Genomic DNA, 18,715 nt, shown 5'->3' on the forward strand with positions numbered 1-18,715 from the left:
AAATGCCATGTCTAAAACTGTCTCCATCAGTGCACCCTTTTAGTTATCACTAAAAAATTCATCAACTTCAACAACAATAGTAAAGATTACAGAACACATATACTGAAAACGAAAACGAATACCATAAAATAAAAGTGGCCTGTTTTCTATTTACTTATAATAAACAGGATTAGATATTGTACTGCAGTCATCACCTAGAGCAGTGGTCCCCAACTTTTTTTATGCCACGGACCGGTTTAATGTCAGACAACCGTCTTTAAGGTGTGGTGGATAAATACAACAAAAATTATATGACCAGCATAAAACTGCCATTTTCTAAATATAATAATAAACATGAAAGTCAACAGTGTTGTTTTTTGTTTATTTACCTAGCTTGGGGGTTTCAATTTAGCAGCAATATATTATGTGTTACCGGCCGGAGCAGCCCTTTTAAAGGTAACCGATGTAGGTAAAACATGTGACCGAGGAAGCATCTTGACATGCATCAAGAGTGAGTCATTGACAGATGTGGTGGAGAGAATCCGGTAATTATCCAAAATAAAACATTGTTCAAAATCAGATAATAAATAAAACTAAAATATGTAAGATATGTATACTTTCTGTGCGGCCCAGTAAAATTTACCCACGGACCGGTGCCTATCCGCAGCCTGGGGTTGGGGACCACTGACCTAAAGGATCTTAAGTCTGGTTAAAACCACTGTTATGACCACTTATTTATAGTTTTGGGCCATCATAAGATATAACTGATTTGATCTACAAACTTACCCACAGATAGTTAAGTGGTATTGTTTAAAATTGCTCACTCTAACCAGACACTTATTGATTACACAGATATGGCATTACATTACATAAAGGCTTAGCTGTTGCAAATAAAACAATGAAGATTTTAGCAATTAACATAACCTATATATACATGTCACACTTTCGAAAATGTCTGTTTTGCACTGGTCAGGAATTGATCTCTATTGGATCAGCATACAATCCTCGGAGCTTATAATTATTCGAACAAATACTCAAGACCCCAATAAGTGTTTCCAAGTGTTTTTGGAAAGAGGTACAGAAGCATTTAGGCACACACACACACACACGTGTGGGTGTGTGTGTGTGTGTGTGTTGTCCGTATAAAAATAACAAAATGAATACTGTACGTGTAAACATAGGGTTTGATGTAAACATCAGCTTTTTAACGTCTTTTTTAACATCAGCTTTTTTTAACGGCTTAAGCTTCTGTTTGTTCATGAAACGCTCTGGGTGTGGCATTTTCTTCGCCCCACACAACCCACCAAGAACCTGCGCACTACCTTGGCGCTGGTGGGGAAGGCTGGTGGGGAAGGTGTGCACAGCCCCAACCTCAACCCAGCACTTCCTACTGACAAGTGCAGAGACAGAGTGTCATGACACGCTCTTCCCTGTGCAGGGACTGTCCCCTCATGGGGCTTTGGCCCAGTCTGAGGACTGTCATCTCCAGAAAGAGGGCTACAGCCAAAAAGCACTATGGGGAATGACCAGAGGGCATGTAGCACCACTCTTCTCGGTGCCCATTTACCCCTGGCCCACTCGGGCACCTGGCTCGTTAACCCTGCTATGAAATGTGCTTCAGGGCATGGCCAGCTCCAACAAGCTCCTCCTTGGTGGGAGTCAGGAGTCTCGTCTCTAGAGCCGTGTCAGGGCACCACCCTGGCTCTAAACACCGGAGGTCAGTCTTGAGAGAACGAAACCCCTAAGAGAGGTGTTCATTTTCCCATATTCCCATTTTGCAGAAATCAATTTACTGATCTTAAGTAGAACCGTCCATGCTGATTGGTGGTTTTATCCACTCATAAATCAAAAGGAAAGACTGATTTTGCAGTGTAGTTGAGTAAAATGTTTACAAAGATTACAAATATATTTAACTTTAAAATGTAGTGAAGTGAAAGTAATAGTCTCCCCATGTGGAAACACTTCAGTAAAGTACAGATATGCGAAAAGAGCTACTTAAGTACAGTAACAGTATGCACCATAACAGTAAATGTCACTCCTTTGCCTTCTCTTTACTAACATTTGTAAATACTTGACTAGATGTACAAAACAACCCCAAATCCAAAATAGTTGCGACACAGTGTAAAATGTTAATCAAAACATAATGCAATGATTTGCAAATCTCATAAACTAATATTTTATTCACAGTAGAACATAGAAAACATGTCAAATGCTTAAACTAAGGAAATATACCGTTTTAAGGAAGAAATAAGGTCATTTTGAATTTGTTGTTGCAACATGTTTAAATAGTAGAGCAGACCTGGGCAAACTACGTCCCGTGGGCCACATCCGGCCCTTTGTACGTCCCTGACCGGCCCGCATGAGGCCAATCATAAATTATAGGGATGCACCGAAAATTCGGCCGAAATACTTAAATCACCGAAACACAATTGTAATGCCACAATTAAAAAGCGCAGCCAGCACACAGTTATCTGGATAAAAGCCAACATGTCTGCGGTGTGGACTTATTTCAATATCTCGGAGAAAGACCCACGGATAGCAATTTGCAAAACATGCAATGCTAAAATTTCAAGAGGGTTTGTATCTGCAAAGAGTTTCTCCATGTCGGGTTTGAAATACCTACATTAGCACTTTCCAAGTTTGTAGAATTTGAGTTATATTTATATTAAGTTTGTAATCTTGCGTACCAGGGTAGATTTATTCATTACTAGAGACTCAAAGCACTTTTGTGCGTTGCTCTGTATAAGGGCGTCTGCTAAATGCCACAAATGTAAAAAATGTAAATGTTTAATATATCACCTGAAATTCAACCATCCCGATTGCCATTCTAAATATGAAACTTCACACCCCCAGAGATGCAGCCGTCAGGACAAGTTATGTAATTTCTCACAAAATCGGCAGAAAACATCGGCGTTATTTGACAGAGAGTTTATTAAGGAATGCTTATTGGACTCTTAAAATTGTTTTTGTTTTCTTATTTGACCTATACATCACAATTTCACACTGCCTAATATAACTATTTACAGAATAGTTTTATTTTTCCGATTATCAGTACCAGCTATTCAAAATATATAATTTTACAATGGAAGAAAGTTGAGCAGAATTAAGTTAAAGTTATCGTTGGTGTGGCTCTCTGACACAATTCAGGTTTCTCATGTGGCCCCTTGTAAAAATTACTCCATCTATTACAATAGCATGAGTTAGTGGTAGAGGAGTGCTGAATTGCCTGCCTGCAGTCTTTACCATTTAAAATCTTTTGGTACCTCATAAAATGAAAAACACAACAAAGAACACCCAGAACTGTTGAGCAGCTAAAATGCTGTATCAGACACATACCTTTCCCAAATCTTTAGCAACTAGTCTCCTTAGTTCCCAGATGTAAACAGACAGAAGACATGATGCTGCACAGTGGTACACATTGTCCCTGTTCCAATATTATTTGAGACCTGTTGCAGCCATCAAATTCAAAATGATATTATTTTATCCTTAAATTGGTATACGTATTCTCATTTAAAACTTTCAATGTTTTTTGTTTTATTGTGAATACAAAATGGATTTATGACATTTGCTAATTATTGCATTGTGTTTTTATTTACATTTTGCACATTGTTTTTTGGATTTGGGGTTGTAGAGCTTGTTGACCAGTAAGGAAGCATACTATATACCTATAGACTTAAGCACACACAAAGACACCAATCAGTTTAAAAGTGTTATATACAATTAAAGAGTTTGTGTGTGCATGTCTGTCTACAGTGCAATGATTGCATTGCTGCTGCTCTGGCTGCCAGTAAAATTTTGAAGAAGCTTGCCCAGGAGGGAGGAGATAATGGAGAAGACGCTGGATCAATGAGAGAACATGCAAATTACTATGAGAAACAAGCCATCGGTATAGTGAAATATACACACATCAGATTTTTCTTCATCAGATTCACTTCAATTAATTACTTGCCATTAAAATTGAGATAAAATAATAAATACCACTAACAGTCACAATACACACTGTATATATATATATATATATATATATATATATATATATATATATATATATATATATACATATACATATAGTGTGTTTATGTTCTTGAACTGAAATGCCATGTCTAAAACTGTCTCCATCAGTGCACCCTTTTAGTTATCACTAAAAATTCATCAACTTCAACAACAATAGTAAAGATTACAGAACACATATACTGAAAACGAAAACGAATACCATAAAATAAAAGTGGCCTGTTTTCTATTTACTTATAATAAACAGGATTAGATATTGTACTGCAGTCATCACCTAGAGCAGTGGTCCCCAACTTTTTTTATGCCACGGACCGGTTTAATGTCAGACAACCGTCTTTAAGGTGTGGTGGATAAATACAACAAAAAATTATATGACCAGCATAAAAACTGCCATTTTCTAAATATAATAATAAACATGAAAGTCAACAGTGTTGTTTTTTGTTTATTTACCTAGCTTGGGGGTTTCAATTTAGCAGCAATATATTATGTGTTACCGGCCGGAGCAGCCCTTTTTAAAAGGTAACCGATGTAGGTAAAACATGTGACCGAGGGAAGCATCTTGACATGCATCAAGAGTGAGTCATTGACAGATGTGGTGGAGAGAATCCGGTAATTATCCAAAATAAAACATTGTTCAAAATCAGATAATAAATAAAACTAAAATATGTAAGATATGTATACTTTCTGTGCGGCCCAGTAAAAATTTACCCACGGACCGGTGCCTATCCGCAGCCTGGGGGTTGGGGACCACTGACCTAAAGGATCTTAAGTCTGGTTAAAACCACTGTTATGACCACTTATTTATAGTTTTGGGCCATCATAAGATATAACTGATTTGATCTACAAACTTACCCACAGATAGTTAAGTGAGTATTGTTTAAAATTGCTCACTCTAACCAGACACTTATTGATTACACAGATATGGCATTACATTACATAAAGGCTTAGCTGTTGCAAATAAAACAATGAAGATTTTAGCAATTAACATAACCTATATATACATGTCACACTTTCGAAAATGTCTGTTTTGCACTGGTCAGGAATTGATCTCTATTGGATCAGCATACAATCCCTCGGAGCTTATAATTATTCGAACAAATACTCAAGACCCCAATAAGTGTTTCCAAGTGTTTTGGAAAGAGGTACAGAAGCATTTAGCACACACACACACACGTGTGGGTGTGTGTGTGTGTGTGTTGTCCGTATAAAAATAACAAAAATGAATACTGTACGTGTAAACATAGGGTTTGATGTAAACATCAGCTTTTTTTAACGTCTTTTTTTAACATCAGCTTTTTTTAACGGCTTAAGCTTCTGTTTGTTCATGAAACGCTCTGGGTGTGGCATTTTCTTCGCCCCCCACACAACCCACCAAGAACCTGCGCACTACCTTGGCGCTGGTGGGGAAGGCTGGTGGGGAAGGTGTGCACAGCCCCAACCTCAACCCAGCACTTCCTACTGACAAGTGCAGAGACAGAGTGTCATGACACGCTCTTCCCCTGTGCAGGGACTGTCCCCTCATGGGGCTTTGGCCCAGTCTGAGGACTGTCATCTCCAGAAAGAGGGCTACAGCCAAAAAGCACTATGGGGAATGACCAGAGGGCATGTAGCACCACTCTTCTCGGTGCCCATTTACCCCTGGCCCACTCGGGCACCTGGCTCGTTAACCCTGCTATGAAATGTGCTTCAGGGCATGGCCAGCTCCAACAAGCTCCCTCCTTGGTGGGAGTCAGGAGTCTCTCGTCTCTAGAGCCGTGTCAGGGCACCACCCTGGCTCTAAACACCGGAGGTCAGTCTTGAGAGAACGAAACCCCTAAGAGAGGTGTTCATTTTCCCATATTCCCATTTTGCAGAAATCAATTTACTGATCTTAAGTAGAACCGTCCATCTGGTAGATGGCTTATGATTTAGGAGAAACATATTCATAGTTGTCTTTTTAATATCCTGAAAGATTGTGGTGGTTTTAATTAATTTTTTACAAGGGGCCACATGAGAAACCTGAATTGTGTCAGAGGGCCACACCAACGATAACTTGAACTTAATTCTGCTAAACTTTCTTCCATTGTAAAATGCACTATTAATTATATAATTATATATTTTGAATAGCTGGTACTGATAATCGGAAAAATAAAACTATTCTGTAAATATTTATATTAGGCAGTGTGAAATTGTGATGTAAAGGGTTAAATAAGAAAACAAAAACAATTATAAGAGTCCAATAAGCATTCCTTAATAAACTCTCCGTCAGATAACGCCTTACTTTTTTTGGCGATTTTGTGAGAAATGACATAACTTGTCCTGACAGGAATCTCTGGGGGTGTGAAGTTTCGTAAAAGGTCCTTTTGGGTTTGCAGTTTTGCTAGCAATGCATCAGACTCCCGCATTTCATTAGACAGATTTCTGTATTTATCCTCTTGCTTGGTCGTGTAGTGGCGATTCAAATTATTATCCTTTAACACAGATTAAGCACATGGCTTTACCTTTAATAAATTTTGTGTTATGCCTTTTGCCTTGGCACCATCACTGGAAAACTTTCTTGCCTTTTCAAAAACGTCCGCTACAGATGTGCTCGGATTGATTTTACTTTTCTGTGCCGCATTCTTCTTATATTTAGAATGGCAATCGGGATGGTTGGATTTTAGGTGATAAATGAAACCCGAATTGGAGAAACTCTTTGAGAAACCTCTTGAAATTTCAGCATTGCATGTTTTGCAAATTGCTATCCGTGGGTCTTTCTCCGAGATATTGAAATAAGTCCACAGACATGTTGGCTTTTATCCAGATAACCGTGTGCTGGCTGCGCTTTTTAATTGTGTCATTGCAATTGTGTTTCGGCCGTGTTGTTTCGGTGATTTAAGTATTTCGGCCGAATTTTCGGTGCATCCCTATAATTTATGATTGGCCTCATGCGGACAGGGACGTACAAAGGGCCGGATGTGGCCCGTGGGCTGTAGTTTGCCCAGGTCTGGCTTAGAGTCTCTGATACTCTTGTTTGTGTCAAGGGCCCTCTCTATTGATTGCTTGCAAACTCTGTAGTGTCCTCTTGAACTACAATTTCAAACTCCAGCCATTCTGCAAAATCCTTAAGTGAAGGGATGGACAAAATGCAGATGGGCAAACTTCCGGAACCCAGATCTCAGGTCAGATGTCAGGTCTTGTTCAAAAGGAAATAAGTGAATAAGTAACCAGCATGGCATGCAGAATTGCCAGGCAGGGTCATTAGGGTCCCAGTATAGAGGATTTAAGGGGTCCTTTCTGTGAGCGTAATACACCTCTAATCTATTACCTCCTTGTGGCATATAATAAAAGGAAAATTCTATTCATTATATCATATGCTGTAGTTTTTCGCTGTGGAGGTCTTTGCGACTTGTCTTTGGCCTGTTGCTCTCGTTGATATTTATGACGTGGAGCTGGTACAGGTCAAAATGTTGTTTCGAAGGACTAAACCCATAGCAGGAGGTGTGGTGCTAGTTCAGGATGACTGGTACTATACTGCCTTGGAGGGGTGGCAGGAGACAGGAACTGACCTCCAGCCTGTTGCTGAGGGTTGGGTCGGGAGGGTCATCTTCCTCCTGACTAGCACACTTAGCTCATATTTTGACTGATGTGGCATTTATTCCTTTGGTAAGTCCCGCTCGAAAGCGCATGAATAAATGGTTGGGTATCTCTTTGCTATTTATAACAATTTGGCTGACTCAAAATGTTGACCCACAAGAGGCTGCCCAGAGACAAAACAAAGACATACTTGCCTTCAGGGAATAAAACATTTATTTTCACCGCTTTCTTTTATCCTTTTACAGAAGAATTGTCAGATGGTGCAGTTTTGCATTCCTTGTCTATTGGGTGCTGATTGGCTCACGCAGTGTGAGCTGTGCATGTGTGCCTCAATGTCAAATCTCAAGAGTTTTAATAGACATTTTGAGGCTTTTTTTAATCCCCCACTTTTACTCAAAGTAAATATTAAATAAGTTACTTATTATTTTTACTTAAATAAACTAACAGACAAGTAATTTTACTTGTATGTATGTAAAATTTAATCTTAGTAATTGTACTTTTACTTTAGTAGAATATTCTTGAGTACTCTTCCCACCTCTGTCTCAAACTCACTGAAATGTTCTCATCTCAGGGGTGTTCAATGAATGCTATCGCTATGACCAGCAGAGAGCACAGAAGTTGCTGACCCGTGTCTCTCCATCATGGGGTAGAACAACCAGTCTATGCCTTGCTCTCGAAGCCCAAGACAAAACCTTCATAGCTCACTCAGGGGTCCAGGTAAACAGTGTGGCTTAAAAATCTAAACAAAAATATTTATATATATATATATATATATATATATATATATATATATATATATATATATATATATATATATATAGTATATAAAAACATTATAATTGGATATAATGTGTTTAAATTAATCCTGTTTTCTCAGGCTTTGTTAACTCAGATCTGGTATGGAGAGTTAGGAGTGGAAAATCCACATTGGAAGCTGCTGCTCTGCATGTTTTTCTTTCCTCTGATTTACACCGGATTTCTGGTCTATAGGTAACAGAAGATTATTTGACAAAAACCTGTATACCAATGCATCCTGGTCTTGTTCCTGTCTTGCAATGTTTCTTATAAAATTAGGGTGACATTTTCTTATTCATAAGAACCTTGTGTTTGTACATGAAAGGCTAGGAAGGAAAGTCAGGCACTGGAATAATAGATATTATCAGGCCACCTATATTATAATTACAGTATAAATGTAAAGATGTGTGTCTATTTGTCCCTTTTAGGCGTGATGAGGACATCCGCAAGGAAGCAGAGAGGACAGAAGAGGAGAAGCTGGTTATGGATTCAGTGAATGGGACGCCGTTTAATGGCAAGAACAAACCTAGCTTCAGGTAATGTCTTTTGTCTTCGATTATGTCTTGGTCTTTAAGTAGTTTAACAATATTGTTAAACCATTATTGTAAAAATAGCTGGCAACAAAAGTGAGTACACTCTGTACTGTAAGTAAGTACATCCTGTAAGCACCAAGTGATAACAGCTGTATGTCGTTTAACCATGCAAAGACACATGTCCTTTACATCATGTTTGTTTTTGTCTGTTCCAAAGAAATTTGTATCTTGTATTAGAATTGTTACTCTCCACAAAGATGGCCTATGCTATAAGAAGATTTGTAACACCCTGAAACAGTACAATTACAGTTACATTACAGTAGCCAGGGACATACAGAGGTTTGCAAGACGGGTTCCACTCGGAACAGGCTTCGCCAGGGTCACTCAAAGAAGTTGAGTCCTTGTGCTGTGCATTAGGTGCATTAGCTAGCTTCGGAAAATAGATGCATGAGTGCTGCCAGCATTTCTTTAAAGGCATCACATACAAAATGTCCGCTTGTCAGTGCTCAGACCATATGCCACAAACTGTAACAAGTCGGTTTACATGGCCATCTTCCCAGAAGGAAGCCTCTTTTGAAGCTGAAGATGGTGTTTGGCATGTGTGGTGACACCCTGGTGAGGAACACAAAGTGTCTTGCCTACAGTCAAGCATGGTGGTGCTAGCATCATGTTCTGGGGCTGCGTGAGTGCTGCTGGTACTGGTGTAGGGTGTGCTGCGTGTTAGTCTTCCTCGTGCTGTTGTAAAAGATTACTAAAATTGATTGCAATTTGTAATATGAAACAAATTTTTAACCTCTAATCTAATTTCAATTTCTAATAAAGATTTAACTTGAATCAATGATCACCTTATTGGTTGTTCTTTAATTTTCATAGATAATTCTAAGCATTCCGTTTATTTAATTAATCATATATCATGGACCCAGAATCGCTTAGAGCCTTGTGCTTGGCTAACTATACCTGCTCATGGATGCAAATTGGCCAGTCCAAATCTTAGTCGGAGTATAAACCGGTAAGCTAATATTCTTTAAGTAGGCTGCTCAATGCTTGCTCATGCATAAAGAATAAATGATTTAGTCACTTTGTCATAACTTGCTAAGTCAGTAAGAGCCACTACACATGCTAAAGGACACAAACTCGCCAGTCTGAATCTTAGTCAGAGGATAAATCAGAAAGTCCCAGACATTGTACTCTATGCTCCATCCGTTCATAAACCTTCTGTATGTGCTATCCTGGTCATAGATTTACAAGTTTACAGAAGAATTGTTAAAGAGTCACTGTACCTGGAAATAAAGACACACAGAGACTGTGTAGGAAGTGACAACAGAATGCTTCCCTGAGTGTTTCACCAAATTACCTCAAATACCCATACTGTCAGGAATCCACCTGCCACGCCTTCTTTGGTGGCTGTCATGCTGCCGCTTTCTCTGAAGCTCCCAGCTTCATCACACACACCTGAGGCTCATTAACCATGCAGCCCTATATAAACCCTTCACTTTCACTCGTCACTTGTTTCAACGGACCTTTAAAAACATGATCAGGTTATCACTGTGGTCACCGCGTGACCTGATCGGTCGCAGCAAGACCTACCGGGACAAGGGGAGGTTTTCTATCTGCCGCGATGAAGGGGCAATCGAGCTCCGCTTCGGATTACACCCGGAAGCTCGCTGCCGCTCCTCGCGATTCTTTCGCGCTGGCGCTAGAACAAGCAAGCGCTTGCGAGTGCTCCGCTCCAGAGTTTTGACGCGCGCTTCCGCTCCATCTCAGACTGCTACGGGCAGGCCGCTCCACCCCAGAGTTTCCACGAGCGCTCTGCTGCGCTCCAGGGTTTCCATGAGTGTTTCGATCCGCTCCAGGGTTTCCACAAGTGCGCCACCCTGTTCCGGGTTCCTGTGGATGCGCCGCCCCAGAGTTTCCACGAGCGTGCGAAGAGGATGTCGTACCGCCGCCTGGTTGCGACAGGTACATCGTACCACCGCCAGGCCTGGGAGCTCTCCTGAAGGCGACGTCTTGCCTCTGAGCTCCTCCGATGGCGACGTCTCGCCTCTGAGCTCCTCCGATGGCGATGTCTCGCCTCTAAGATCCTCCGATGGCGACGTTTTGCCTCAGAAGGTTATATGTCGCCCGAGAGCTCCTCAGAAGGTGACATCGTGCCTATGAGCCCCGCAAAGGGCATTGCTCAGTCTCTGGACACCACCAAGGTCCCGGTCTCCACTGAAAGCATCACTTGGTCTCTGAACTCCACCGAGGGCGTCGTTCTGCTCCCGATTACCGCAGAGAGTGTTGCTCGGTCTCCAAAATCTGCTGCGGACGTAGCTCCGCTCCTGACCCCCGTGGTGGGCACCCCTGGTTCCAGATCTATACTAAGGGTGTCGCTCCGTTCCGGGTCTCCATGGTGGACATCACTCTGCTCCAGTCCTTCGGGTGGGCGTCTCTCCGCTCCAGACCTCCACAGTGGGCGTCACTCCACCCCTGATCACCAGAGAGGACGTCGCTCGGCCTCTCGTCTCCACCGTAAAGGTCGCTTGGCCTCTGGACTCCGCTGGGGGTGCAGCTTGGTCCCTGTCCTCCACTGAAGGCGTCTCTCCGCCTTCGGTCTCTGCTGAAGGCGTCTCTTCGTCTCTGGTCTCCGCTAAAGGCCAAGGACATCATGCCAATCCAGGTTTCCATGGTAGACGTAGCTCCGCCCCGGGCCTTTGTGGGGGGAAATCAGTCCGCTCCTGACCTCCGTGGTGGGCACCCCTCCACTCCAGACCTCCACGAAGAAAATCGCTTAGTCTCCAGTTTCTGCCGAGGGTGTCGCTCTGTTCCAGGTCTCCAGGGTAGACATCGCTCTGCTCCAGACCTTCGTGATGGATGTCGTTCTGCTCCAGTCCTCCGTGGTGGGCGTCGCTCCACTTCAGACCTCCGCAGTTGGCATCGCGCCGCCCCTGTTTTTTGCCAGCAGCGTCTCTCCGCCTCCAGTCTCCGTTGACTGCCGCCGGTCTTCGCCGAGGACGTCGCTCAGCCTCTGGTCTCCGCCCAGGACTGTGCTCCGTTCCTGGCCTCCGCGATGGACTGCGCTCTATTCCGGACCTCCGCTAAGGGCGTTGTTTTGTCCCAGGTCTCCAGAGTAGGCATCGTTTGGTTCCAGCTCTCTACCGTGGATTTCGCTCCACCTCGGGTCCCTCTTGGCCTTCCCTGGTTCTGCGGCAATTATAATCGCCTCCCCTTCGACCCTGGACGGATAGCGAGGCCCTTCTCCAAGTGCCCTGGCCCACCAGGCGTATGTGGGTCTGGTGCGCCAGGTGCTGCACCTTAAGGGGGTGGGGGTTGGGCTAATGTCAGGAATCCACCTGCCATGCCCCCTTCGGTGGCTGTCAAGCTGCCCCTTTCTGTAAAGCTCCCGGCTTTATCACACACCTGAGGCTTATTAACCACGCAGCCCTATATAAACCCTTCACTTTCACTTACTCACTGTTCGTTCTACTTGCTTATGTGGGAGAACATTCCAGGACTTCTTGTGTGGATAATCTTCATATTTGTTCATTTGTTTAATGGATTTTATGCTCCGTCATTAAAACCTCCATTTCACTACTTCCGTTTCTGTTTTCCATCTCTCCGAAACCCTGACAAGTAATAAAGGTTTTGCAAACCCTTTCTTGGGACAGGAGGTGACCTAAAGACCAAATTTAACCAAAGATAAGGATCAAGGATGGGTGAAAGGTCATCTGAACAAATGGCTTTCTCTCCTCAGATTAAAGAGATCCTCCACTCAGATTTTGTTATAAAGTTAATAAAGTTGCATGTCAGTTCTCAGGGTCTAACCTTATGAAGAGATCTGTCCATTTTTACACTGGGGAGCTGTGAGGGAAACATGGATTCCAACATGTACTGTGACATTCTGAAGCAAAACATGATGCCCTCCCTTCAGAAACTAGGCTGAACAACAGTTTTCCGCCAAGATGAAAACTGCCTTGCTGAGGAATCTGAAGGTGAAGATGATGGAGTGGCCAAGTATTTTTTTTGAGCACATGTTGGGCATCCTCAAGCGGAAGGTGGAGAAACACCATGTGTCTAACAACCAGCGGCTTTGTGGTGTCATTATGTAGGAGTGAAGAATAAAGGAGAATTTATGGCTGTATGTTGAGGTATTTTTAGAGGATAGTAAATCTGTACTGCTTTACAAGCTGCACATTGGCTACTCTAAAATATCTACAAGTTTAATTTCTACAGTATTGTCCCTTGAGAAGATATACTAAAATGGTTGCTGAAATGTAAGGAGTGTACTTACTTTTGTGAAATACTGTAAAGGCATATCATTTATATATGTATGTTTTTATACATTAATCAGCAACAAAATGGAAAAACATTTTATTATTTGCCTAAAAATGCATATTTCTGTTATTTTAAGAAAAGATTGTTATTCTCCAACTAGTAACCAGGCTGACACGAGCTCTGTGCATTCACTAAACTGCTGGATGAGATTACTGGGTCTGTACACCTGCCCTCAGGTGAAGTTCTACTGGAACATCCTGTCTTATTTTGGATTCCTGTTCCTCTTCGCTCTGGTGTTGATAACAGACTTTCAGCCAATGCCATCTTGGAAGGAATTGTTCCTGTATGTCTGGTTTGCTTCTCTCATGCTTGAGGAGGTCAGACAGGTAAGAAGGACACGGAGCTTTGAATCAAATAATGCATATATATGTTTGTTCAACATTCATAATATTACTTTATTAAATCCCAGCAGAATGTCAAATATATGATTACATTATATGCCTATAAGATTATATCTGCCATTCTTCCACATAGAAACTAATAATACTGAAAGATGTGAAATCTTTGGATTACTTTAAAATATCTATGCAGAACTGAAACATATACAAATCAAACAACCAGATATCAGTGTAAGCATTATTATACACAACAATTTGTATCTTGTTTGATATTTATATCAAAAGACCTCTGCTTATACCATCTTCCAACGGTATACAGTGCGATGGGTTGAAGAGCATTTTTCTATCTGAGTAGCATTTACATTTACGGCATTTGGAAGACGCCCTTATCCAGAGAGATGAACAAAAGTGCTTCGAAGTCCCTATAATTGAGTAAATTATTGAAAGTAAAATAAGGTACCAGTAGCCATGGCAAGTAGTTTGGGCATATTTTATGCATTGCAATTGAGTGGAATCTTTGCTATTGTCTTTTTATCTGCCTTTGGGTGTTTCCAGTATAGGATGTACAGCCACCAGAATAAAGAAACTATTGATTGGACTAATGAATGCACACTTAAGTATTTATGGAGATGTCAGGCAATCTTTGACAGTCTCTGACAATTCTGCTCCTCAGAACACAACATGAACTGCAAATATGGCCACCAGGGACCACACATCCCAATAACCTATCACTATCACTAATCTTCCTTTGTTCTGCCCTTTTGATGTGATTTGTAACTTGCATGAACTTTGCCTGTCCCTGGATTATGACTTTGTTTACTGTTTGGAGTAGTGTGCCTCTTTTATACTCAGTAAAACCACTCAGAGCATCTTCATTTATCATGACTAACGTGTTTTCATGTCTCCTTCTTCTTAGATTTTCTATGATTTTAATGGATTTACTCTTTGGAAGAAAGTGAATATGTATATTAAAGACTCATGGAACATTTTGGACATGTTGTCAATATTGCTTTTCGTCACCGCCTTGGCTTGCAGGTTAGCTTCTTAAACACTAAAGTAAATTCCATATTAATTTAATTATTTATTTTTTTCCGAAGTGTTCATATCAGCTCATAGCCTTAAGCGGAGTTGATACTTAATAAGACCCTTTGTTTTTCACCAGGCTTCAGGCTTCAAGTACAGTGTTTTATGTGGGAAAAATCATCCTCTGTATCGACTTCATCATCTTCAGTTTGCGCCTGATGGCTATCTTCACCATCAGCAAGACCTTAGGACCTAAGATAATCATAGTCAGGAGAATGGTAAGAATAACAGAACACACTAAATGAATAATTCCACAGCAGAAACCCAGATGTAGATGAAGCTGGTTAATCCAGATGCAAAAGTTTGCTCGTCCGATTTTCATATAAAAGGAGTTATTAACTGATGTACTTGTGTATGTATGTGTCCATAAATAAAACTTAAATTTATGGACACATACATGGTGAGATGTTTAATGTATTTGTTCTTTATTTTTTCTCTGTAGATAATGGATATGATCTTCTTCTTGTTCCTGCTTAGTATTTGGGTGGTCGCATATGGAGTGGCCACGCAGGCCATCCTGGTTGAAAATGAGGATCGAATTAACTGGATTATACGTGGTGCTGTCTATGAGCCCTACCTCATCATATTTGGAAACATGCCTGATAATGTGGACAGTAAGTAAAAAAGTTACAAATTCTATTCCAACAGAGTTATTACTAAAGCAATTAGGATTTTTTTTTTTTTTTTAGGAAATTAGGATGAATTTCAAAGATTCTCCTACTTATGTAGCCCTCTCACTGATTCACTGGCTCAAACTATGTCTAGGGTAATTTTACACGTGAGAGGCACATCTAAATTTGCTTGGTGTAATTTGTTTACTACCAAAGTAACTCCAAAATACTGTTATTAACCTCAGGCTTCAGACTTTAGTGTTTCTTTTAGACATTCTCTTCTATCACTCAGAAATAACTTAAAAATATATTGTATGAACAAACATTTATTAACAGAAACAAATGTAAAGAAGACAAAATAAAAGAAAACCCCACAAAAGAAATAGTACCCAGCTGGGATTTAAGTCTCTGGTTGGCGCGCTACGTTGGAGCTCATGTGAAAGTGTGTGCAGTTGCTAGTACTCATGAAATCCAATGGAACAGTGAAACTTGTACACGAAGCACACACTTGGATTATCCGTTCAATCGATTCAGTTTTCCCTGGTGCTCATCCATGAACACGCACTGTGCGAATCATCCATCCGATGATGTAAACGAGGCAGAGATGCAGCATAGACCACCACATGTCCTCGGTCTCCCCGGAAAAATCGCGCGGCCTTCACTGTCTCCGTTGTTCACTCACTGCAGATGACCATTCGCGTTGCAAATCGTTCCACAACGTTTGTACAGTCAAACTTTATGACTTTGCAGAATGTACGACTCACATAAAGCTAACGTAGTCCTGTGATTAAGATAACTGTGTCATCTTTGTCCTTCACATTAACGCGTGTACCTGACTTCATCCACAATTATTTTTCTAAACAGTCTTTTCTCTGTTCAGTGTTCCTATATATAGTCCACAACCCAGACTTTACACCTGCACCGCACGATTAGCACACCTTTTTCTTTTTTTCCCGGACTCCTCGTGTCGTCCTTCTCTCTCACACTTCACTTCCTCCCTCCCCTTTCACCTCTGACCTTGACCTCAGAGGTCAGTCAGAAAACACCTTATTCTTTAAACAACAATTTTTTTTATAACAGTTTTTTTTTTAAATGAACAAGTTTTAACTCTTTGTGTAAAAAAAAATAAAAACCAAATAATTATAAGACCCTAATTTAGCAGGGCTCTACACTTAATACATAGTAAAGTGCTAATTTCACACCAGAATCTGCACTAAACTCTAGTTTCCACAATGCACCTGCACCTACTAACATGGACACCATCAACTACAACACTTACACACCACATTTACTGTCCCTTTATAGTCACATGATTACTGATTACATACACCAGGACTCACACATATAGCACCATCACCACACCTTCAATTGTAAATTATACATTACACTGAGTGTAGTGAACTACAGTGTAGTGTATTCCACTGCAGTATCAAACCTTCAATTTATGTCTGTTTCTGGCTTTGACCCTAGCATTGTTCTTGTGTTTATGGATATTTGTCAGCCAGTCACACAAACACCACTGCGGTCACAGCGCCCGCTTCTTTTCGCTTTTTTTCCTTTAAAACTCAGTTTCCCGGCTCTCTACCTTGGACTGGTTTCAAACATGTTCTTGCCCTCAGACCCGCCCCTTGCTTCATGCTCCAATCATCTTGGATAATGAGTGAGTGGGGTGTCCAGCAGCACGGCCCTATCCCTGTCGGACATTTCCGAGACGGTGAGCCAGAGGTGCCTCTCTGCCGAGATGAGGGCACCATAGACCAGCCATTGGCCATAGCGGTCTCTTTAGTGGCTCTGAGAGCCAGGTCCACGGTACGGTGGAGCTCGTGATCTGGCCACCCAGGGCACCTCTCACATCCAGCTCATGCAGCAGGTCAGCCTGATACGCCTGCAGAACCGCCATGGTGTGCAGGGACACAGCGGCTTAACCTGTCGAGGCGTAAGCCTTACCCACGAGCGCCGACGTATTAGGCAGGCACTCTGTGGGTAATGTCAGGATCTGTAAATCAGAGTCAAAAAGGGGCTGAAGGGGTGGGCAGAAAGGCTCCGTCTATAACCATGACACCTCAGTGTACAGGTAGGGAAAGAACGGGAGGCCGCAACATGGAGGTTGCGAGACAGGTGTCAGAAAGCTTACTGGATGGAGGGACTTTCTGGTCATAAGCCGCCTAAGTTATGTGCCTTAACTATGGTGCGGGTCACAACCCCCGAAAATGCTTATTGGAATCAAAATCACTCCTCTTGAGAATTCAACACATACACACAGAGCGCTTCGTGAACAAACAGAAGCTGGTTCCGGCTTCACTCCATGTGCGTTTTATACTTTCTGGTTGTGACATTACCCCGCCAGTGAAGGCCCGTGTCTAATTTTGACTGACTACTTCAGAGCGTGGACAACCCGGTCACAAAATATGCCTTAATACACACATTGGGATCTTATTAAAATGCTAGTAAATTTGGGCCAAAAATATATTCACAATATTTTTTTCAGTATATAATATGGTGATTTCTTGCAATCCTAAGTGCTCTTTGTGTTTGTTTTGTCCAGACACCAAATTTGACATCAACAGTTGCAGTATAAATGGTACCGATCCTCTAAAGCCCAAATGTCCAGTCCTGAATAGTGACAACACCCCAGCCTTTCCTGACTGGTTGACCATAATCATGCTGTGTGTTTATCTTTTATTTGCCAACATCCTGCTTCTCAACCTCCTCATTGCTATCTTCAAGTGAGTACTAGTCTTATACCTGTAGTACAAATGTAATTTTCTACATGCTGCATGTTTCTAATTTGTGTTGTCATTACAGTAGCAAGTCTGCTGTTAAATAATAAGTCTTGTCGTTTAAATGTACTGTTTGTCTACTGGTGTCTTGCTGCATTCTATTCAACTCAGAATCTGAAAAAAACAACAACTCAGTAATAGAAATTATGGTCAGATTTCCAAATTCAACAAACGTCACCAAGAAAATGTTAATATATAATATAAGACATCACATGGTGGCAATAGAATTATAGAGTATAGAGAGAAGTATAGAAAAGAGTTTGATCTTCGATAATGTAATTCTTGTTAATGAAGAGATAATCATTTTTAGCCACCAAAAAGAAAGTACCAAGGGTGACATATCCAAGGTCTGGTCAGGCTCTACACCCATTTACCAGCACCAAAGACAACTACATATTAACATAGGCTGAAGTGAAGTGACTCATGACCTGGCCTAACTTAAGCATGTCTGGTAACAGGGAAACCAGTAGATGTCTGCTTTTTAATCCTATGTCTTCTTCCTATTGGCAACTTTCCTGTGGTCTCCTCTGAGCATTCAAAATGCATTTACGTGTAACTAATGGAGTGGAAATATACACCAACTCTTCAACACAGGAAGCTAGCCAGACATCCATTTAAAAAGCCAGTGATCGATTTTTTGTTTCAAATATAGAGACAGCCCTTAGAGCAAGCTATCTGTGTACATGGACGTGATGGAAAAAGTAATGCCTTTCCTG

The 18,715-nt window shown here is 41.3% G+C and overlaps 1 protein-coding gene across 1 annotated transcript in view; it reads left to right on the forward strand.

Moving 5' to 3' along the window:
* trpm2 (transient receptor potential cation channel, subfamily M, member 2) overlaps positions 1 to 18,715 on the forward strand; it is a 38,371-nt gene that overhangs the window by 18,493 nt on the left and 1,163 nt on the right. Inside the window, exons 15-22 of the mRNA XM_046839525.1 lie at positions 8,117 to 8,262; positions 8,423 to 8,535; positions 8,769 to 8,876; positions 13,288 to 13,513; positions 14,442 to 14,560; positions 14,688 to 14,826; positions 15,051 to 15,222; positions 17,765 to 17,945. Of these exons, the coding sequence (XP_046695481.1) occupies positions 8,117 to 8,262; positions 8,423 to 8,535; positions 8,769 to 8,876; positions 13,288 to 13,513; positions 14,442 to 14,560; positions 14,688 to 14,826; positions 15,051 to 15,222; positions 17,765 to 17,945 (1,204 nt within the window). The remainder of the gene's footprint in view (positions 1 to 8,116; positions 8,263 to 8,422; positions 8,536 to 8,768; positions 8,877 to 13,287; positions 13,514 to 14,441; positions 14,561 to 14,687; positions 14,827 to 15,050; positions 15,223 to 17,764; positions 17,946 to 18,715) is intronic.

This window comes from Silurus meridionalis, chromosome 3 (genome assembly GCF_014805685.1).
Source record: "Silurus meridionalis isolate SWU-2019-XX chromosome 3, ASM1480568v1, whole genome shotgun sequence".
In the NCBI taxonomy this organism is placed as follows: domain Eukaryota; kingdom Metazoa; phylum Chordata; class Actinopteri; order Siluriformes; family Siluridae; genus Silurus; species Silurus meridionalis.